The sequence below is a fragment of the Fundulus heteroclitus genome, chromosome 23 (assembly GCF_011125445.2).
Source record: "Fundulus heteroclitus isolate FHET01 chromosome 23, MU-UCD_Fhet_4.1, whole genome shotgun sequence".
NCBI lineage: Eukaryota > Metazoa > Chordata > Actinopteri > Cyprinodontiformes > Fundulidae > Fundulus > Fundulus heteroclitus.
Window position 1 is genome coordinate 8,337,366 of NC_046383.1, and position 23,860 is coordinate 8,361,225.

At 38.8% G+C, this 23,860-nt stretch overlaps 1 protein-coding gene across 3 annotated transcripts in view; it reads left to right on the forward strand.

The window, feature by feature from the left end:
* The window catches only part of glra1 (glycine receptor, alpha 1), a 155,214-nt gene extending 143,245 nt beyond the window's left edge, over positions 1-11,969 (forward strand). For all 3 annotated transcript variants that reach the window (XM_036127006.1, XM_036127005.1, XM_036127007.1), the window contains one exon: positions 11,483-11,969. In XM_036127006.1, the coding sequence (XP_035982899.1) occupies positions 11,483-11,767 (285 nt within the window). In that variant the 3' untranslated portion in view covers positions 11,768-11,969. The remainder of the gene's footprint in view (positions 1-11,482) is intronic.
* The last annotated feature ends 11,891 nt before the right edge of the window (positions 11,970-23,860 follow it).

Consider the following 23,860-nt stretch of genomic DNA (forward strand, 5'->3'; position numbering starts at 1 on the left):
CGGCAGGCAACTGGTGTGAAACACTCTCGCAGTCGCCAAATTAAACAGGTGTTTAACTGTAGCAGAGGCTATAGCTGTTACCCAGAACATTTCCTTCACGGTTCTTTATTCTACCTTCGTTTCTACCACTCAGTTTTCACCAAATAACATCCATAGTTATGCAGTTTTAAAACGGATGTGACCTATCCCCCTTAATTTCAATCCTGAAAGAGAGAACACAATCTTGTGTTAGGGTCTTTATGCAGACGTAATAGGTGAATGTCTTGAAATTAAAATCTCTGACCCTGCTCTTCATAACATCAGCAATTTTCTCCTGACCCACATCCTCTATGATGGCGACACAATCTGGTTTCTTAGTGCTTGGAGTTTATCTCCGTTTTGCAACCTGCCTTTAGAGAACTCACTACAGGTCCACTGTAGGATTGAGATCTGAAGTTTTTCATGAGGATAGGTCCAAACTTTGGGAAACTTGGTTATTGCTTTAGCCTTGTGACATAGTACTCAGTCAGGCTAGACATTCCTCAACAGTATTGGTGTCCAGAACAGGAATGCGGACAGACAGATGGTGGTAGACTTTGCAGAGAGGCTGTAGTGAACACTTTCTTCCACAAGAGGCAGGAACTTGCAGGAACGATGGTAGACGCACACAGCTGGATCACATCTTGTTAAGATGATGTAATCTGAAATAACTCAGCAGCTGCATGGTAGTGGTTAGTGAGAGTGCTGCCAGACAGCAGAGGAGTTAGAGCAAGTTAGAGCAGAGGACAAAGGTGGTGGAAGCTGAAAAGGAAGACGGTTGTGTGGCTCACAAGAAGGAGTGGAGTGGCTTTGGTTGGCCAGGAGGTGCTTCCAGATGACTGGACAACTGCAACTAATGCTGGACAGTAAGGAGGGACAGAAGGATTTATACAGGGTGACGAGGCTGAGAGACAGATGAGAAGGATGTTCAACAGGTTAGGGTGATTAAGGATCGAGATGGAAATGTACAGACGGGTGCAACAAGTTTGATAGGAAGATAGATTTAGTACTTTTTAGGAGTTAATGAATGAGGTAAATGAGAGAGAACAAAGAGCAGAAGAAGTGACCAGTGTGGGCCAGGAAGTAGGAAAGATTAATAAGAATGGAACAGGATGGCATTGGAAAGGATGAAGAGTGGAAAGGCAGTTGCTCCTGATGTTATACCTTTGGATGTATGAAAGTGGCTAGAAGAGACAGCAGGAGAGTTATTGACTAGGCTGTTTAATGAGATCTTAGAGAGAGAGAAGATGCCTGAGGAGCGGAGAGGTGGGCCAGCACCAATACTGAAGAACAAGTGAGACGTGCATATTTGTGGCAACTACAGAGGAATAAGTTTGATAAGTCACACAAGGAAGTAGTGGAAGCTAGACTGAGGTCAGAAGAGAGCATCTGTGAGCAGCAGTATGGTATCATGCCAAGAAAAAGTACTGTGCATATTTGCTTTGAGGATGTTGATGAAGAAATGTGTCCAAGCAGGTTGGAACGAGTGGAGAAAAGTGTCAGGTGTGTTGAATGATAAGAGTATCAGGAAGAATGAAAGGAAAAGTGTAGAAGAACATAATGAGACCAGGGATGCAGGATGGTTTAGACACAGTGGCGCTAAGAAAGAGACATGAGGCAGAGATGAAGATGTTCAGGTTCTCTTTGGAAGTGATGAGGATGGATAGGAATAGGAATGAGTACAGCTCAAGTTAGATGTTTTGGAGATAAACCCAGAGAGGGCAGACTAAGATGGTTGGGCATGTACAGAGGAGGGATAGTGAGCACATCGGTAGAAGGAACTGCCAGCCAAGAGGCCTAGAGGAAGACCAAAGAGGAGATTTACGGATGGAGTGAAAGAGGACATGAGGGAAGTTGTGAGGGAAGAAGCTGTAGAAGATAAGGTGAGGTGGAGAAGAAGTGACTCGCTGTGGCAACCCCTGAAAGGAAAAAGCCAAAGGTAGAAGGAGAAAGAAGATTCTTAGCAGCCATTTTTCTCATGTGAGGGGATTTTGATGCAACACGATAATGGTTGCACACTTTTATTTGGAGGTAAACATTTTCAAAGTTGACAAATCATTCATGTGCATGTGCACCTTTTTTATAGCAAACAACTCCGGTGATTAAATTGATGGAGTAATTCCTGCAAGATTCATCACCTGATCTTATGAGGTGGTTTCACAAATTTAGTCAACTGATACCATTATTTTTTTAAGAGCTTATTCGGTCACTGAAGGTTCTTGTGAGATGTTTTCTTGCAGAGTAGCAAATGTTTAAATAGAGTTTTGTAGATAACATCTGATGTGTTTGATTTTTTAAGACACCCAGTGACAATTAACTTTGTCCATCTTTTAAAACCAAACCTGTGTACATGTGCTAATTGTTGACTGTTGGTTCTTAGTTAATTACCTGTGTTGCTTTTACTGTACATTTAGGAATTACTGCCTCTATGAAGGTGGAAGGTTGTTCTGCATTCACATAAATGCTTTAAAACTTTAGTTTGTGTTCAAAAACGGTTTAAAATGTTTTGTTGTGTCTGACATTGGTAAAATTCCTCGTTTTCAGAATTTGCAACATTTCAACCCTATCTTGGGCTTCAGTGAGCCCTAAATGATGGTAAATTTAGAATTCATGTTTCAAACATTCAGCTGAAAGGATTGTGGCTGCCCTGGATGTTGTTCGGATCTGATGGAGGAACAGAAAGACGAGAGAGAGGAGAAAAAAAGAACAAGCGTAGCAGATCATGTGGATAATCATTCCAGGTCAGCGGCTTGATGAGCCAGAGACATTAACACAGCTCCGCTTCATGCAAGTGAAGACTCCAGTGGAAACCAATACAGAGCCGGAAAAGCAGAAAAGGATGCATGTAGAGAAGGATGCATGCCGCACTACAGCACAAAAATATGCTGAAACCTAATCAGCCAGATTGCTGATTTTGATTCACTGCTGCAACTCCTAGACATCTCCTTAGCTGCAGCAGAGGCATCCACAGAATTTCCAGAACCATTGCAGCAGTTCATCGGCCCCCCCAGTTTCAGTGACCTTCATTTAACTAATTAAATTTGCTTTGACACCAGAATGAATGAACCTTAACAACACAGGTTAATCTGTATTTATGGCCATGGACTGCCTGCATCAGTCCCACCTGCAGTATCTTTACTTGAATCCTTGTATATTAATAAAATCACTGCAATCAATATGCATGTTTTTCTTGCGTTAACATGCTTTTTTTCTAACATACCAAAATCAATTTTTGCTCTTGTGGTCTGTATTTGTGTTGTTAATCTTCATAGAGACTGAAATGGCTGATGTCACACCTATTTGCACCACTACACTGCAAAAATAGACCTAAAAATAAGATTTTTTTTTCTTGAAATTAAAGTATTTTTCCTTGATTTGAGCAGATAAATGGGACTATTTGCCAATGGAATAAGATTTTTGCACTTAAAATAGGAACAATTCATCTCCATCATCTTATTTCAAGTGCAGTATATCTAATTATCTTATTTTAGGGGTAAAAATTATCTTATTTACTTGCTCAAATCAAGGACAAATACATTAATTTCAAGAAAATGTTACTTATTTTTAGTTCTCTTTTTGCAGTGTAACAGTTCCTATGAAACAAATCCAAGCGAAGACTTTTGTAATGTATTCTTCACATTTAAGGTGAACAGATATTCTAGGAATTTCTTATTAGTAATCTGTGACTCCTTGTTTATCCGGGACACACAAAAAAAGAAATACTTGGCACAGTGGCCCATTTTCAGGTAAAGGCACATGTGAGACCTTCATAAGTTAGGGAATTATGTTCCCTAACTTATGTGAAAATATCTGTTCATCTAAACTTGCTCATATCTGCAGTCAAATTAGTCTTTACAAAGTTAACAAACAAGCCTGGATAAGGACCAATGTTTATTTTAGCGTCTATAAAAAGGATTAAAAGGCATCGGTTTGGCAACCAGTTGTCAGGAAAAGGCCTTTTCTGTTCTACCATCACAAATTTAAAACATGCAGAGAGTACTAATCACAATCAAAACATTAGCTGGAACCATGTGGTCAGATCAGCCTAGGAAAGCACTTTTCTGAAATTAACTGTCTGGTGTGAAACAAAGGATAAATATGTGGAAAACGCTCCTCGTGCCCACTGATGGGTATCAAAGATGGTAAATAAGACCATAAAAAACAACTCTGGTGGCAGAGGACTGAAAACAGGTCCTTATTGATTATGATTATGATTGATTTGACTTTGTAAAGTGCCTTGAGATGACATTTTTCATGAATTGGCGCTATATAAATAAAATTGAATTGAATTGAATTGAATTGAATTATTAGCTCTTTAAGCTGGACAATGATCCAAAACAAATAATTAAAAATTATCATATCTGCAATACTGAACAAGAGAGGAAACAGCATGTATTTTTTTGACAGATATTGCAGGGATCTTCATGTGTCTTTACAGCAGCATTTAAAGCATGATCTGTCTCCAAATGAGGCAGCTGTGGCTCAGTGGGAAGTTTAGTTGTCTATCAATCCAAAAGCTGTGGGTTTGACATGTCATGCACCCCTGGGCAAGGCAAATAATGCCGAATCCCCTACTGATCTGCATGTTGGTGTATGAATGTTGTCTGCGGCTCTCGTGTGAAGCGCTTTGAGTGCTTGATACGGGTAGAGAAGTGCTGCACAAATTCAGTCCATTTACTAAACGCCCAGCTACAGCTGAAATACCATCAGCCACAAAGAATGAGAAATGTTTTCAATGCTGGTAGACTCAGTTGCATCGTGGAATATGTTAAATTAAATACAGAAGAAAAACACTATAATGGAGCCAGTCTAGACTATTCCTAGTTATTCTCATCTATCAAACTGTCCCAAATTTTTAAAAGTCGATGCAAACAGACAATTATGTCAGAAGTTCAAACAAAAAGTTCCTTAAGACGTTTTTTTTTAGAGGAAAATGATTTTCAAACCCAATTTAAACACAGTCACAGAATCCACTCAATGCCTCAATGGCCTTTATAGACGAAAGAGGGAGAAGTGAGACAGAAACAAAGTATGGAGGGCAGTTTAAGAACAATTTATCAGAATAAAAACCAGGAAAGGGAGGTTGAAACGAATACTTTTCCTCGTTGCTCATCTGGAATCGCCTGCAGAGGGAAATTATGAAGCAGGAGGCGAGAAAGGGAATCCCTCCTCATGCCTCCTTCAGCAGAGACTGATTCCAGCGTTAGTTGTGGCTGACGCGTCCTCTGAGTCGTGTTTTATGCAAATGCGGGTCTCTGAAACAAGGATCCAAGGGTAATGTTTGCAGAGGAGACGGCAAAGGCCTGACACCGTTCTCTTTCTGCTTCCTGCTAATCTGTTCGATTAATCACATCTGCGACTGCACCGATACAAATGCTTCAATCACGAGCTGAAAGCATGACGGATGAGTGAGCAAAGAGGTTCTGCTGTTGTCTTTCTCCCTCCTTTTCCAGTCTACTTCTTTCTACTTTATCCTTAGTTCTTGTTTGGATGCTTTTTGCAAAGATTTTTCTGACGTCTAGGAATTTTTCCCTCTGAGATATTTTTTCAATCTGTGTTTCTTTTAGCTTGCCTTCATCTAAATCTTTCACATCTGGGTTTAAATACTTTTTTCCTCCATTAAAAGTCTCAGACTAACACTTTTTACAAGACCAAGCAGGAAACTGGGGGATAAGAAATGATTTTTTTTAGTTTAAGCATATCTTTCAGCATAAATTCCAGTTAAGTATCTTTTTTTAAGACAGAAATGGTAAACTCTAAATGTGTTAGATATACCAGCTACATATAAGTAACAGGTATCATGGTCAAGGTGCAAACATTGAAATTACAGATTTCAATGTGATGCTGCGCCTCCTTGAGACCGCCTGCTTGGAGCAGCTCAATGTGAAGACTTCTTGCCATCGAGCAGTTTATAGAGAAACACCGCATATATGTACGCAGTTGTAAAAACTGAGCTCTGCGCTAGAGTCTGCGCAGACTGCAGACTCATGTCCACGCAAGTATGTGTGAGCCTTTAGGAATTTGTCTGTTCTGGGGATCCAAAAGGATGTGATCGTCTCTAGAAAGCTCTTCTAACACGATCAAGGCGGAAAATATGCCTTGATCGCCTTCGACTTAAATGCACCTTTACATCAACAAGACACATTTGTCCACACAACCGCCACTCATAAGATATTTAAAAAAAAAATTGAGCCATTGTCCTTAAACCTGAAAGATGTTTGTGTGAGGAAATACCACACACCCAGATCATAAATGTGTGAGACACTTCAAAGTCCCTCTTTGTCCCCTTTCTGATGTTTAGTTTGAACTTCAGGAAGTCATGTGTACCACAACTAGATGCTTAAGCGCACTGAATTGCTCCCTCAATGATATTTAGATTTTTTTCCCAGCAACCAATTGAACAGGTGTACCTCATAAAGCAGAAGGTGGATGTGGAATTAGGGATCGTTAGCCTGTAAACATTTCTCAAGACATGGTAAGAAATGACACCAAAGAATTAGTTTTGCACCCTATGATTGACCAGCATAGCACCTGTTTAGGATGTACCCTGTAACTGCTGGAGCTAGGAAACAATAAGCGGGTTTAGACCAAAGGTGTCCACACTTTTTATCTCCTGGGCTGAAATTGCCACATAAAACGTACTCAATGGCCAAAAAAATTTAAGAAAAAACAAACTAACATTCCCAAAATATATCTGTATATATTTTTTACTTTTACCAACTCCATAAATTATGATCATGCCCTATTTTAATTAAACAAATTTTTGAGATTTTATGTTTGAAAAGGATATGTAAATTATTGCAGATTTAGAATTTAAAAGGGTTTTGCATCTTTTGTCTTATTAAAACATGGTCATCCATTTTGCAAATTCTTTTGAACCCGAATGAATTTATTTATTTATTTTGGCAATTCTCCGAAAAAGGATCAGGACTTGGTCAGTCTTTCTTTGGAAACAGTTGCTGTATTTAAACAATTTTTTAAAATTAATTAAATGCCAATTTTGGTGCACTAAAGTCTGCATTTGAGTAAAAGTCATTGAACAAATGTGGTCCTATTTATACTATGAAATTAAAGATACTTTGTGTTGTACCAAACATTTTAAATAATAATAAAATTTTAACTTATATGTAACAATCTTTGCCTAAATTAAGAATAAATAGCCAGCATGTGCATTACTCACATGTGCTGCTGCGTCAAATAATTGTTGAATTACGGTTGAGCGCCGCACAAAATCAATCCAGGGGACGGAAATGGCCCCAGAGCCCCACTTTGGCCACCACTGCTTTAGACAACGGATAGATTGACTGACAATTTTGGCTCAAAAATAAAAGCAATACTTCATGTAATTAAAACATAACTCTAGCAAGGGCACGATATTTTTCATCTGTTTCGATACACAATAGGATGACACGGCAGAAAGAATAAAGGAACTTATTTCCAAAGCATTTAGCTCCACAGTGATTTTCTCCATCCATCCTTTCATGAACCGTGTATGGTCCTTGCTGAGTTAATGGAGATATTCTATAATGCCTCACGTGATTTACCTTTTATTTCTTCCTTTAAAGGGGCGTATGTGTCTCCTTGGGAGTCTCTGGGCTTCCTTCCTCTTCCTCTCCTATTGTTCTTCTTTGCGTCGTTCCGTTCTTTTTCTTCTCCTCCACCTCCTCCTCCTCCTCCTCTCTCGACAGTTCTTCTCATTGCGCCTCCTCCTCACGTCCCTCCACCCTCCACATTAATCACATGGCAGGGAGAATAAAGCGGAGCATCTGTAATAGTTTCACAGCGTCACTGAAGGACGGGCAGAGGTCGGATAGTGTTGCGGTTAATGCGCAGACTCCCAGTGTGCGTGTGTGTGTGTGTGTGTGTGTGTGTGTGTGTGTGTGTGTGTGTGTGTGTGTGTGTGTGTGTGTGTGTGTGTGTGTGTGTGTGTGTGTGTGTGTGTGTGTGTGTATTAACAGTAATAGATGACTTGGTGTGGATGCAAGGACAGAAAGGGGACATTGGTTGCTAAAAATGGATCACTACCTTGTGGTGCAACATACATAAGTGCGCGTGCACACGACTACAGATACACACAACCAATTGAACGCTACTCATGCAAGCACCACATACTGGGACAAGACATTCCCTTCTGATCTCACTTTAGTGATCATTTTCATCCGCTCCTTTGGCAGTTTATTGAATACTTAGCCTTTTTTTTCCTTCTTCTGGATGGTAGAGCCCAAGTCTAGCAAAGGGGTGTTCAGCTGTCATCTTTTATTGCTGGGTTGATTTGTTGTTGCTGCAGAGGTTTTGCGTCACTTAAGCTCCCGTGCTGCCAGCAGTTGTTTCTGATTTGGGCATTGGTCCTGCTTGGCTTCTGGTCGTAAAGTGTTTCTTTTCCCATTTTTCCAGTCGAAACGGGAAAGGTTTGATTAAATTCTGATCAGTTGCTGCGATCGCTCCCCAAACTGACTCAAAGGCGGGGCGGAGAACACGAGCTGTAAACATTCTGATGACATTCAGCCGCCTGAGAGATGCTCTTCGTTTTACTTTAGGGTTGTTGTTTAAAGGCTGTTTGTGGTGTTTATTCTGGCGATAGAGCTTCCACGGACAACCCACGTTGATGTTTGAGCCAAACTCTCTATAACAGATAAGGAAGTCGATGCACCTGCTAAAATGAAAAGGCAGGGTGACAATGCAGATAACATTGTCGGTATCTCGCTGCCCTTGGGTGAAAATGTCCCGCGCATGCCGTCACCTTCAGTGCAGCTCGTGTCAGTCAATCGAATCCATTCAAATACCTCATTCACATCATCGGTCCCCTTGACTCGGGTGTGAAGGCGTACCAGCATTACATCAGTGCTGTGTGTAGTCTGACCCGTGGTGAGCTCTTCATTCATTAATCCACTCTGCAGCTCAGCCTCTGCAAAGCTGGCGGCCTCTTGTGCGGAGCGAAAGCACGCAGAAATGTAAAAAAATCTCTTGTTGGATGATCACACAAGGTTTTACTAATGGCTTAGAACTAAACTATGTTGCCACTGCTCTGCTCCTTACAGTGGTTCTCAAAAGTGTACACACCCCTGTTAAAATTGTAGGTTTTTCTGGTGTAAAAAAAAAACACTAGACTGATGCATTAGTTTAAAACCTTTTCCACAAATATGACAACATAAAACCAAGTCCATCCATCAATTGTATATACCTGCTTCTCCCCAGCATGGAGACACACATGGCAAACAGCCATGCACACACAGACAATCACACCTAAGGGCTTATAGAGACCAATTAACCCAACAGTCATGTTTCTGGACTGTGGGAGGAAGCTGGAGTACCCAGAAAGAACCCACACATGCACAGGGAGAACATGCAAACTCCATGCAGAAAGATCCCAGGACAGGATCTGAACCCAGGACCGTCTTGCTGCAAGGCAACAGTGCTCTTAAGTTCAGGTGAAATAGGAAAGTATGGATCAAATGGAAAAATATATTTTTTTAAAAGAGCTGCAATAACCTTCTTGCATAGAAGCCTTAAATAAATAGAGTGATGAGGCATTTTTTGATTCAGCTTCAGGATTTGGTCCTCTTTTGCTCACACCTGTCATCAGTTGCAGAGAATCTGATCAACCTGGGGGAAAAAAAGTTAAAGTGTCCTCGTAGGATTTCCCTGACATTTACACACTTTCATCCTTCAGCTAAATCCATGGTGTGCAGACATGTTTCAAAGAATCAAACTAATTTTATTGTATAAAGTTATCAGTCAGGATAGGAGAAAAGTACAATAAAATTCCTTTATATTATATCAAAACTATGGCAGAATTGTTTTTTATTTGTTTTTGTATTACCCAACTACAAATACATTCGCTCACATTTATTGACAGCATTTGCAATTTGCCACGGTTCAGTACAAATGATTTTACTTATTCTGTGCCAGTTCATAACAAATGACTCAAAACACTTACTAAGAACTTCCAATTCAATTCCAGAAACAGTCATATGAGATAAATTTTAATGTGAGGCTGATTTGTCAGATTAGATGTATTTTGTGAAAATAAGGTTGAAGCAACTGTTAAACAAACTTTTCACAAAGCCCACATTTCTGTATTAAAATGTTTTTATGTTTATTGGTCTGAACATGTAATGTTAAACGCTTTGTTTTTATTCGCTGTAGCTGCAGAAAATCCTCATAATTAACACATATTAATTATTAATCTATGTAATCTATTTTATTATGTAGATTAATCACTCAACTAATCACACAACCAGCTCCCTCACTTTTCCTTCTCCATCTCCAGCAGGTTAGCAGTGGTTTTTGCCTTTGAACACTCCCACAAATACTACTTTTGCCAAGACTATTTGGCAGAGCCTTATTTGTTGCTTTTTTTGTTCTTTTTTGACCTCCTGGATGAGTCGTAGATGAGCTTTTGGAGTAATTCCCGCAGGACGGTATTTATAATAAATAATGCCCCCCCAGTGTGGTTTTACAGCAGTCACATATCCTCAGACATATGTCTAACCTATCATCTATTCTCAAACTTCTGTGTTCACTTGAGACATAACGTGTTGCTTTATGGGATCTTTTAGTCTTCTTCGTGTTGTCATAAAGGTTTTATTTAAATATTTTCTTGATTGTACAGGTGTGGCAGCAGTCTGGCATGTGCATGGGTAGTACAATTAAAGTCAGCTTTCTAATAAATGTGGGTAACCATTCACGGTTTTCAACAGGAGCAATATTTGTTTAACAGAGGGCGAGGTTGGTTTGGATAGATTGTCTCCCCCTATTAGGTAAAATCCTCATTTGAAAGTATATTTTTGTTTAGAAAGCAGCAAAAAATGTAAAAATAATGATAATAATGATAAATAAACATCCCAACATAAAAAAAGGGTTGTTAAAGCAGATCTAGCTAGCCAATATGCTATTCAGCTCATTCCTTTATCCTAATGTCAGCCAAGAGTAAGAGCAGTTTTTCAACACTATAAAACAAAATAATGTGACATAAACGCAAAAAGTCTGCGCTGCACAATTTAATCCTCAACAAAGTGCAAAGCAAAGGGGAACCCGGTTCAAAATAGTGAGACAATCAAAGTAACCTGCACAGACATGACATAGAAACAAGAATGAATTGATGATGATTTATCAGCACTGCTCAATTTTCCACATTAATCTAATAAGGTGAATTCACAATAACCATCTAGAACCTCTACTACTAACAAAAATGGCCTCGATCTTGAAAGTGACACAATTATGGACATTTTCTGGTGTCTAACACAAGATTCACAATTTGGCCTTGATAAAATAAACATTAATAAAGCCCTTTGAGCTCTGAAGTAGACACGTGTTTATGGCATTTCTCTCATGCGTTTCTTATTTCTTTTCCTTGTTGACAATTTCTCTGCAGCCTCCCTGAACTCACACAGAGCTCTCAACTGTGACATGTTTTTTTTTTTTCTCTGGTTCCTAACAGCCTGAGTCTTGGCATGTGTTGCAGGAGGAGGACCCGGGCGATGGGCGCTTCAGCTTCCCCGGGTACGGCATGGGTCCGGCCTGCCTGCAGGCCAAGGATGGCATGGCCATCAAGGGCAACAACAACAACGCCCCGACCTCGGCAGCGCCCGAGAAAAGCATCGAGGAGATGAAGAAGCTGTTCATCGGCCGGGCCAAGCGCATCGACACGGTGTCCCGCGTGGCCTTCCCGCTCGTCTTCCTCATTTTTAACATTTTCTACTGGATCATTTACAAGATCATCCGCAGCGAGGACGTCCACAAGCAGTAGCTGAACGAAGGAAAAGGGCAACAGTGACGTGACGCAAACAAAGCAGCAAAACAAATGAAAAATATGAGACGAAGATGACTCTAAAGCAGATATTATTGCCCCTCTTTTCCAGCCATACATCCTGTCCTCTTCTCTCACTCTCCTCCTCTTTGGTCAAGGAATTTGCTGCTTTTTGTGCCCCCCCCCTCCCCCCTCCCCCCTCCCCCCCTGAACCCCACCTGACCAAATTGTGTTGAAGCTTTTATCGCTTATTTTCCTTCCTCGTCACCCATCCTTCCCTCCTCCTGAATCCCGGACCCTTTTCCTGTCTCTTCGAACCCCCCCTAACAGTCCGGACCAGTGCAATAGCAATGCAGTAAAATGCATGATATATGAATGTGGCAATATATTGAAGAAGAAGAAACGTGAAAAAAAATAAACACAAACTTTCCAAGACACACCCAGGAAACCGTTTAGAAGTGAATGGACTGGAACACGAAGCAGACAAAAAAAAAAAAAATCTTGTATTTGATTTTAGCTTTTTTGTGAAGACAGATATATAATTCTATACGGAGATATGACGTAGGGATGGGGTGGGTGCAAGAGGAACACAGCTGTGTAATATACCTATTTATTGTAATTGGAAAATATGTGGGCCGTGTCTCCAAGGGTGGACATCCGGAACAAAGTTTGTCCCCCCCCCCCCCTTAAAAAAAAGAAAAGAAAAGAAAAGAAGGATGGTGGTTCAGTGCTTCCACTAAATTAATTGATGCAAGGATCATGCATTCTATATATCTAGATTTGCTTCAAACATGTATTGCAAGCACTTGTCAAAGCTTTCCCTCCCTCCCGCTGCCGACGCCACAAAAACTGCAGAGACACTTGAAGTTTGTCGCTGCTGCTGGACTATGAAAATGAAATGAAGACAAGAAACTAAGAAAAAATAATGGACACCCAGAGCTGATTAATACCTGTGATCAACACCTATCAGTTCTTAATTACGTTCACTCTTCATCTTTGTGATTTTGTTTTGTTGTTTTATTTTATTTTTTTACTATAAATACTTAATAATATATGTGCCAACTAAACTTATCACTTGTGGCTGTGCAACTCTCGTCATCTCGGACCTTGTCATCTGGAGGGAGGGTGAGCATTTTGATGTCTTTCGGGATTTCGTTCTGATCACTGAGATTTGTTTCTGTTTCGACGCCATCAGCCGAAGAAAGACCAGCTCGATCCTTGACCGGAGTAAAAAAACGCAGATTCTGATTCATTTTCCTTCGCCGTATTGGTTGGGACTGAAACATCCACATGTTTACATCTTAGTGCTTCCTTGCTGCGACCCTGCCTCAATGTGACACCGACATCCCCCGCCTATCCTGATCCCGAGCAAGAGGACAGACGACTTAAATCATGCAGAGACTTTACCTCCATCTCATCCACATGAACCAACTGTAGCTGTAAACTTCACGGAACGACATCAACACACTCGCAGAAAGCGGCGACTGGATTTATTTCACCACGCTGGATGGGATTTGATCAGTCAGGCTGGTTGATTTTGATTGATTTTTGCTTTGCACCAGGCTTCTTCTCTATGCAATGATCAGTATATGCAATTTTGATTTTTACTTCTTCATTGCTCTTCCATCTCAAGTGGTTACACTTTAATGATTATTGGTGAGAATGTCGAGGTAGTGACCTCTTTAAGGCTCTTTTGGCCCAAAAGCATGCAGAAGGCTGCATGAAAAACTGGTCTATAAAAAGAAATAGACTGAGCCAAATCTGACTTGATATTAAGGTTTTCCCCTCTTTATTGCACAAAAGAATATTATGTTTGCCATCTACATAATCTTTAAAGAATATCCCTAAGTGCTTTTTTTTTTGCTTTGAAAATGTTTAATGACGCTATAATACTGGGAAATTACCAGTTTTTTTTAGCAAAGAAAAATCTAAAATTTGCCTTAGAGATGTACTATTATTGTGATATTATTTAAGAAAGATAATTATTTATTCTGATGACATAAAATGTCTTTTAGCACCTAAAACAAGTGAAAATAAATGAATGAACTGAGGCGGAAACGACTGCTTAGCATCCCTGGCCAAGATCAGTATGTAATTGTTGTGTTTGTTTTAAAATCTAGTTTTGTGGCCAGGTTTTCTTTATGAAAACTAACGGCATTTACACATTGTTATTAGGCTCTTGATAAAAGGAAGAACACACACGATATATTTTAAGAACCAGTTTCAGGCACTTATTTTCGGTGTGGAACTGTAGAAAAAACATTTTGCCCCAGGAGTATTAGAGCCTTTTGTAATGTTCCTGTTATGAGTCATATAAATTTGGAGAAAATAAGGTTCATTCCTTGGCTAGCCACGTCATATTTATGACCTACGTAGTTTTTACTTTTAGGACACGCTCTCTGAGTATCCTTAAATAGATCTAGAGCTGTCACCTCAAAAAGCTGTTTTATTCCCTTATGAATATATCCCAGGCCTTGTCAATGAAGGTGTGTGAGACTGATCTGAAGGGCTATGCCACTTATTCATTCTTTAATTCTGGTTCTATACTTTAAAGTAAAAAAAAAAGGGCCATATAAATAAGCATCACCAAAAAAAGCTATGCATTTCATCCCCAACACATGTCTTGTAAACCTTTTCATGCTCTTTATCACACAACAGTAACTTCTGTAACTCTGAAGTCAGTCATACAGGCTTAAAGTCTGTCCAGGTCATCAATCTTCCACTGTTTGTTCACGGCCAGGTTGGAGGGGCAACACATTAAGCAGAGATCCCCAGACCTCGCCGTTCCCAGCTACCTCCCAAAGCTCATCTGGGGGACGCCCAGAGTCGAGAAAGGTAATCTGATTAGTGAGTCATGGGTCATTCCCGAGCCATTATCCCAACAGAGGCCAAAACCGGCAACTGGTGGGTCTTAAAGTGGAGTAATAATTTTAATGCTGGCTCCAACCAGAGAGACAACCACCTCACAATATGAATAAAGTCCAAAATACTTGCAGACCAGATATGACCTGCATGGATCTGCAGGGGGTGACACAGGCCGCTCATTATGAGTCAATGGAGACTGGCGAAAACATGGCTAAACAACGTTTGCTAAAGAAGCTGAAATTGATGTCTAAATTGAAAGTTACATTTAACGGGTTATTTTATGGCCTGTATTTCATCAATTCAGAATCAGAAATACAAAATGATCAAAGCCAGATGGTTTTATGGACAGGGACTCTTAAAGATGCAGTATCAGAGTTATGGATCCTCGATCGTTTATTTCTGAACATAAACAAAAGGAACAGTTTTATACCCTTATCTACTTAATTTATCTACAATTATATTAAAAATGTATTATCTATGTTTTTATATTCAAGATTTTAATTTAGGTATTTTGCACGCAACTTAGCCAAACTAAATTTGCCATAATTGCGTTGAACTCCTACCACTAAATGGAGGCAAAGCACTTTCAATACAATCCTTTTATGTGTGGAATATGAACCAACAGGTATAGGTCGTAGACAGTTGTCACCATTGCTCTCTGGTGGTCTTAGGCAAATTCACGATAGTCCAAACATGGTTATTGTCTTTTGGTCACCAGGAAAACCTTATAAATTAGGCAAGCAGTAAAATTGCAATAAAAATTTGTTTTTTTTTTGTTTTGTTTTTTTAAATCTGCATATAAACAACGATGCTTCAAAATACATACAGTACCAGAGGCAACATATGCTGCCAATGTGTTTTTCCTTGAAGGGTAAAAAGGCAGAATCTGAGCTGCTTGTCATCAACAGCTTATGGGCAATGGAGGATAGTTTTAACGCAGAACAATATTTAACTCTAAAGCTTTCCCTTTTGGGTCCTGATGTCTGTAATCCACCAAACAATCTCCCACTTCATTATATGCTTTGTCTTGAGGAGAAGCAAGAGATACTTAAACTCCTTCAATTCAGACAGGAACTGATTTTGAAGTGGAAGCTGGCATATTCCACCATTTTCCATCCCTGACCCTGGGCCTCTTGAAGGTGCTTGAAAATGTGAGCCCCTCCAGTGCCTGCTGTGGTTAGTTTTAAACTAAGTAATTAATTAGCTTTTCTGTTAACCCCCCCCCCCCCCCCTCCCCCCAATTTCATGTTTACCAGGGGTTTTAGAGTGCAATGGGGTTTTTGCTAGCTAACTTATTTTTAGCCTTTAATAATGTATTTCATCTAAACCAAACAAACTTACTGGTTTTGCTCGCTTTCTGCAAACCGAATTAACGTTTTTGACTTAACCTCTTGAAAATTCAGTAGCATTAAAAAGTTGTTAGCATCAAAGCTGTATTTGAAATCACAGTAGCGTGATGTAGCGTGGGATAATAACAACCAAAATTCGTTCCATACTTACCAATTGAAAGCCCAGCCTCTGCAGCGAGGTAGACAGAAATATTAGCATATAAGCTAAGTGAAAAATGATGTCAGTATTTAGTTTACTTGAACAATGTCTGTTGTGCCACTTTCAGTTAGCATTAGCATTTTGTTTGTGGGCCAAAAGCTTTGTTTTTATTCCATTAGACACCTTAAAATTATTTAACATTTAATTTACTTTTGAAGGCCAAACATTTAGATAAATTCCTGCATAATGGAAAAAGAAGCTAGCATCATGTTTTAGGTGCTAACAGGAGCTCATACTGGCTTGTACATTTTTTCCTTTCTATGACTTTACACTTTTTATAGGGTTTTTAATTTTAACGGGCGTTATATTTAAACGTGTTGCACGTTTAGTGCATTCAAATCTTATGGCAGTGCTTTGTTTTTCTTTTTAATTTGTGCTACCCAAAGCCCAGTCTATAATGTCACAGGATATTTTGCCTTTGCACATAAACCACCAATGTCGCCTTCACACAAGTAGACTGCTGAAAATAGTTGAACACATCTTTTACTGTGAAGGCGACCAGGACTATTAACTGCTAATTTTTTCCTCCTGTTTTTATGAATCCCTGAAATGTCGGACTTCACCACCACGACATCCTGTACATCAGCAAGAACCTTTTTACGCAACAACCCTAGCTAGTATGTGCATGTTTGCACCAGGTTCTGGGCTTTTCTACTGACCTGCATTAAAATGCATCTGCCCATTCTGCATGAAACCACCACCAGGTGCATCTCACTGATGTATGTTGGTCACGGATAATCTACCAACCACCACCCAATTCAGTTATATTAGGTTTACTCATATAATGGCAATTCACAACAAATTACATCTCAAATCACTTTAGAAGACAAACTGGTCCAGTTCATTTTCAGAAATATATGATCAGATGATACAATTACAATCCAATCATGTGGAAAGCGTTACATTAAATTTCAAACTTTCCAACTGGAACCTAGTTATAATACAATGCAGGCAAATAACAATAGCAATAACATCAGTGCCATAAAAAGTATAAATGGTTGATTTATTTTTATAATAAGCATAGTCAAACAAAGTTTGTTAGCAATAGTGTTGATCTAACAGAGCCCAAACAATAACTTGGAGACTCATGCTAGCAAGCTAGCTCCGGAAACAACAAAACAACAGTTCCCACAATCGGCTGAAGGTTGTTTTATTCCCACAAACAGACAACTAAAAATTGAGAGGCATATCAGTAAGACACGGCAATATACGCGTTAGATAGAGGGCTTACAAACGACTTAAAGGTGCATAGCCACGTTGTTTGACTTTTTTATTTATTTATACACCAGTAGTTCACTCTGGTTGCATACAAAGTTTTTATGAAAGATTATCACATCCTGGTGGCATATTAGTTGTTATTTTGGTGTTTTATGCTTTTTGTTTTTGCTCAGTTTGTTAGTAAATAAAGCCTTTTGTCTTTATTTACAATATTAACATAAGTACATACTGCGCAGCAGGGAAGGGCTAACGCTTCCTAAAAAGGAAGCGACTAACGGCTATTAGCATCTTCCAGTGAAACAATGAAGAATGATCCAACATCCAGTGAAAAAAGCGCAAAAAATATGTTTCCAAGAGGGAAAAGACTGGAATACCACTTTATTGCAAGGCGTTGCAGAGGGTCAGGCATTATTTACAACTGATTTATAAATCAAGCAAACCACCATTATGATAGTTCTGCGATACAGCCAGTAGATATCGCCACGTCTCTTTATATTTGTTCATTTATTTTTCAGCTCAAATAGGACTATCAAAACACTATCAAGATGGAGGCTTGGTGTATATAACCTTTACTTTTGTTTATGATCAAACGGGTTTTGGTCTTTTTTTTATAAGCATGTTACATGGCTATGTACCTTTAAAGCCTACCTGTGGCAGCTACGGAATTGCACCTCCCACCTGGCGTCTTGAGTAGCAGCTGTCTAATAAAATTCTGAAGGTGACGTACTGTTACCAGTCACGTGATAATCAAGTCACTCGATAATGAAATCACGCGAGAACAAATGTACTTAATGGCAGGAAACAATATATTTAAAAGACATGTAATGAAAGGAAGACCTTTTTAAATAAATCTTGAAATTAATAAAAGAAATTTAAAAAGAAATTCTTTAACAAAATTAATTTTTTGAAACCTAATTTCAACCACAAAAATTAAAATTTGATGGAAAATGATGGATATGGGAAAAATGACCCTGGGTACAACTCCATTAGTTAACTTTTCAGCAAACCACACTGCCACCATCATAATAAAGCCACCACAATTTCAATAAAAAAAATAATTATTGATGCTCAAAATTCTCAACAACCAGAATCTGTCACTGTCAAACAGAAATGTTAGAGTGAGAGGAAAATTTTCAACTACATTTAGGATGAGTTTTGGATGAAAAAAAATATTCATAAGTGTTGTTGGAGGTTAAATTTAAGGATAGAAAATCCCAAAAAACGGTATTTGAAAGCTTACATAAAACATTTTTGACATATTTGCAAATGGTAATGGCAAATTTAATTTGCAAATGGTCTTGCACATGAAATATTTAAAAAGAACAATGTGATTTTTAGGGATTCATGAAATCAAAACAGTTATATAGCAGGTTCAACTTCTGTCAGCTAAATAGTTTAGCATAAATATACAAAATGTAAATCCATTAGACAGACATTCCTGACTTCCTCGGGGACCACACAATCTAATTCTCTATCTCTGTTTGTATTGACGTCTCCACCTTTGTGAATAAAGTTGAAACCAGAGCAAGAAACCTCAGAAACAGGCTCTGTTTCATTACGGACTAATTTTTTCCTTCTGTGCCATAAACGCTCCAACTCAAATGACTTCTGTTCATGAGCCAGCATCCATTTTCCTGGAGCACACATACATCCATCTTCTTGTGCCATATTGGGGTTGAATATGCAACCAAAAAAGAGAAAAGAAAAAATGGATCTACAAGCATATCATCAACTTTTCAACCATTTTACACGATTCATGAGCCTTTCCTCCGTCTTGACTCTTCCATGTGTCATAGCTTCATCATCAGCCTCATATTATTGTATTTGTCATGAATCATAATGTAATGGTTGGAGTTGCAAAAGGTAAAATATGTAAAAAGAATACATAAAAATAAAGGTTTATATTGCATCATATTGAAAGAGAACAAGAAAGATAAGTTTATCAAGAAGGATAAGTTTATCAAACTTTTATTTTCTAAACTGGATTTTAAAGAAGCATGGGTTGATATTTTTGAAAATTATTGATTTTGAGGTTTTATTTTTCTGTTTGTATGTTTTACTCGTATTTTAGTGTATGTATTGTACAATCTGACGCCCTGAGGGAAAAGGAAAAATACAGTGAAACCTGAACTGCTGTGAATTAATGGAATTACTATTATTATTATTATTCATTTATTGATCTTCTTTGCAAAAGTTGGAATGGCCTTAATTTTGCTTTACCTGCTTCTATTGTGTCTGGCACAAAGTGCACCTCTTTTTGATTTGCTAAATTTCTGATGCTAATTATGGCGCTTATGTAAGCTGAGAGTGCACATCAAAGCAAGGTGAAAAAGTTCAGCGAATTCTTTTTATTTTCCATTAATCTGAGAAACTATATTTTGCATGAATATAAATAAAAATGGCAGATATTTTGGCTTGTACAAAAAAACGTGAAGTAATTTGAAGATGAAAAAAAGAATGTACCATTTCTGCTCTATCTGTATATATCTGAATATTTATAAAGAAAATGTGTCATACTACTAATTCTATTAATGATTAAAGGTTTTCTGGACAAAAATCTCTTTACCTGTTTTTGAACATTGTCAAGATTGTTGGAGTTGGATCTTCTGCTTTCTGTTACTCGACTCAAGGATCTGTGTAATCATTACAGAAAAATAATTAAAAATCGCAAATAAACACTTTTTGTCTGGTGTCTTTATTCCCAAAGCCCAGTGGGGCACTTTGTTTGTGTTTCCGTTCAAACCGCAAACAATTTATATGAGCCCTTTTTATATAAGCCTAAAGAAAGAAACTGCAGAAATCAACAGCCTTAGGTGGTAGGACAACTAATGGTCTAGCCATGAAACTATTGTTTAGGGCAGGGGTGTCAAACATACGGCCCGCGGGCCGGATCCGGCCCGCCAGACAATTTTTTATTTTTTTTTTCCCAATGTCCTGTCTGGCAATGTGGAAATAAGATTCCACAAAGAGCTCATCAGATTTGACTTTCACAAGTGGACAAGATGAAAGGAAGAGAATGATAAAACAATTATTGAAAAAAACATGTACTTTGTTTAATTGAAAATATGCAGTTTCCTATATTGTCCATGAGGGGCGCTGTGTTTTAATTAGCAGATTAAGCTTCAGGTGTGGAAAAATTCAAATAATTTCTTAATTTTTATCTGTTTGATGTATTTTGTCATGCAGGACAGTGTTTTTAAGTTCCAAAAAAATGTGAATAAATGTTTTTCAACATTGTACAATCACTGTGATCAGTTCTTATGCATAATGCACAAGTAAATGTTTAACTGAGTAAAAGTATTGTTGAAATTGCACATACTTTTCTTAAAAACGCTGAGGTTATTCATAATATATTGTGTAAAAGTGAAGTTAACTTAATATAAAAATCAACAAGTCCACATTTATTAGTTCTATTTAATCTTGCAATGAGTTAACTCGTGTGGCCCTCTTGAGATCAGATTAAGCTGTATGCGGCCCCTCAACCAAAATGAGTTTGACACCCCTGGTTTAGGGTGTGTCGCATGCCGTGTTAAGGACGCAGCAAACGTGGAATAAAACGATGTGTCGGGGAAAATTAACACCCTATATCACTCTGATCACAGAGAAGCATAATGGTGGCGGAGTCATCCTGTGGGGTGCTGGGTTTTGATAGGGAAACTGGTCAGGGTTGTTCGGAAGATGAAGATGGAGCTAAGTAATGTTGAACGCTTTCCAAAGGCAGCAAAAGACTGAAGATGAGGTTCTCCTCCAGGCAGGACAACAACCCTAAACATGCAGCCTTGTGATGGATGAACTGTAGCAACAGAGCTGCAAAGCTTTCTCAGTCCAGAATTAAGCCTAGCTATCAGGAAGCAACGCAGCAGGGTGGGACCGGCACATCACCGCGTAAGAGACGGAGCCCAATTCGATTCTTTTTGTCCAAAGCTTGCTTTAAAAGTGACACTTTCAGTCAGACTGATAAGAAACTAAAAACCAGGTGCGGACAGTTGAGAAAGCAGAACCAATGCTTTGCAGTCAGTTTTGTCGGGACCCTGCCACCACCGGGACAGAGACGTACTTCAGCTCCCTCCGCCTCCAGCAACAGAGTAACTGGTTTCCTGCAGAAAATCAATGCTAATCATTTAGATGGAGGCTCTTCTGATCCAACCGAGGAGCCTCTTGAAAGTCAGTGCACTCGACTAAGAAATGAAACTCTCTGTAATTCCTGTCTGTTTTCCAGAGCAAGCATCAAAACGCCCAGCTGATTGTGTTTGTGGTCCCGATAATTAGATGTGCAGTAATCCTCTAAAAGGAGGAGCAGGAGCTGAGAGCAGAAAAAAACAGATGCGGATGGTTGTAGAAGCAGATTTTCTTTGGTCGAGTGGAAATGATGGGAAAACAATTTGATTAAAAATTAAAATCAGCCTTCTTCGGTCAGAATTGCTTCAAATATCCAAATGGATGTCTGCGTAAAAGGGATTTCTGCGCAATGATTAATGCTCCAGATGTGAAAGGGACTGTGGGAGCAGAGTTTTAGTTGAGCTGCGTTACCTTTCAGATGTCAGCAGGCGTCCCTGTTGGACAGAAGTAGTTTTGATGTTCTGGGGCTTTCTGTGAAGAACAGAAACATGCACAGTAATCCAGGTGTTCACATACCTGAACACCTTTCCACCTGGGAACATTTCCTTTTTAATTGCATCTTTTAAAATGAAACTGATTGAAAGCTGGCTTATACAACCTATTAAATACATAAAGCTGCATCCTAACCAAGAGTATTTAAAAAAAATAATACTCTAATTCCTTACACATTGAAAACATGTATTTACTTTAATTTGGGTTATGATGTTTTACAGCTAATGAAAACCCAAAACTCACTTTTTCTGGAGAATTTGAATGTTACATGAGACCCGTAAAAGATTTTTTAATAGAGAAATGTTGTTATGGCTCTGTAATGTAAGGGATCTTGTTTATGCTTGTGAGACTTATGGCATTGTTAAAACGCCATAGGTCTTTGATAAGGAGGTAAGGTATCTATGCATATTAATGGTTTGTTGAGTGAAAGGAAAAAATTTAGAAAAAGTTGCACACACATGTATAAACTACTTTGTGAAGCAAAGCTGGGAAGATTCATAAGATGTGGACTGCAGCCAGGGTCAGAGCTTCCAGAGTCACCGCACACGTATTGGGGACATGGGATTACAGCTGTCATCTTCCCTGACAATGGCAGAATATTATTACCTGGGCTCAGGAGACATTAAAGTAAAAATTGCACTCTATATGAAAATCAGGTCCCTAAAATCTACAGGTATCACTTTTTGAATTGAATTGCTGAAATAAATGTATTTTTTCATGATATTCTAATTTAATTAGATGCTCCTGTATGCATTACATTACAAAGAGGCTTTATGGCTGTATATATGATATCGGTGTCTTTTTTACACATGATGCATAGATGGAGCTGGACCTGGTCTGCAGTAATATGGAGGTCTGACATGCTAAGAATGAGGTGAACAGCCTAATTTTCTTTATCCACTTCCTTTCCTTCGAGCGAAACCCTTGTGAAATTATTATTTTGAAAATAAAATACGGAATTTCGCTGCAAAACTCTCCTGTCTTGTCGTCGTTGTGGTCTGACTCTTCCGTTTGCATCTGTATGTTTGCATGTCATGTATGCATCTAAGCTACCAAGGGTGTGACTTTGAATGACAGGTATGATGAGTTAACTTGACTGGATGAAGAATGAGTAAAAAAAAAAAAAAAAAAACCTGGTTGGCCATGGGCGCAGAGAAGTGCGCCCTGAGGAGAATACTTAAGTAACCAAATAGAGACCGGCACGAAATTACATAGAAGCCAAAAGTTTAAGAACATACCGACACTCAAATGTACTTAGGCATACACAAAAACACTAAACCCGAAATGGAATGAGAACGCTGAAAATTCAAGTCAGACACATTTTACGAGAGAACAGATGCTATAATGACTTTTTATTTTGTAATGTGTTTGCTGTGTCCACGCTTTTTCCCCGCCATTTTGATGGGAACAGCACGCTAGCGCCCCCTATTCACCAGGCACCACTGGGTGAGCCAAAAGGTAGAGTTCACAATTCACAGGCCTGTCTATGTTTCAGCTCTCATCTATTGGCGTACAGCAGGTCTGCTGAAATAAGAAGATTTCACATCAAATAAGCTGCAAAGCTGTGGGGAGCTCAGAGTGAAGCTGCTGCTCCTCTGTTTTAAAGGGATTTAGCTGAGGTAGTTTGAGCATCTGAACAAAATATAAAATCTTATTTATTTAAATAAACTCCATCAGCTACATACTTTTTGCAAATATTTTTGTTTTCACTAAGAATTTAAACTGTGTCATGAAGGTAGGCAGAATTGAAGCCTCTTTAATTAAGATACCTTAAAATTGATTGTGTTTAATCCTTGTAGATTATTTTATTTTGCTACGTACTGTTGTAGAACTTGTTCCTCCCGCCTCCAC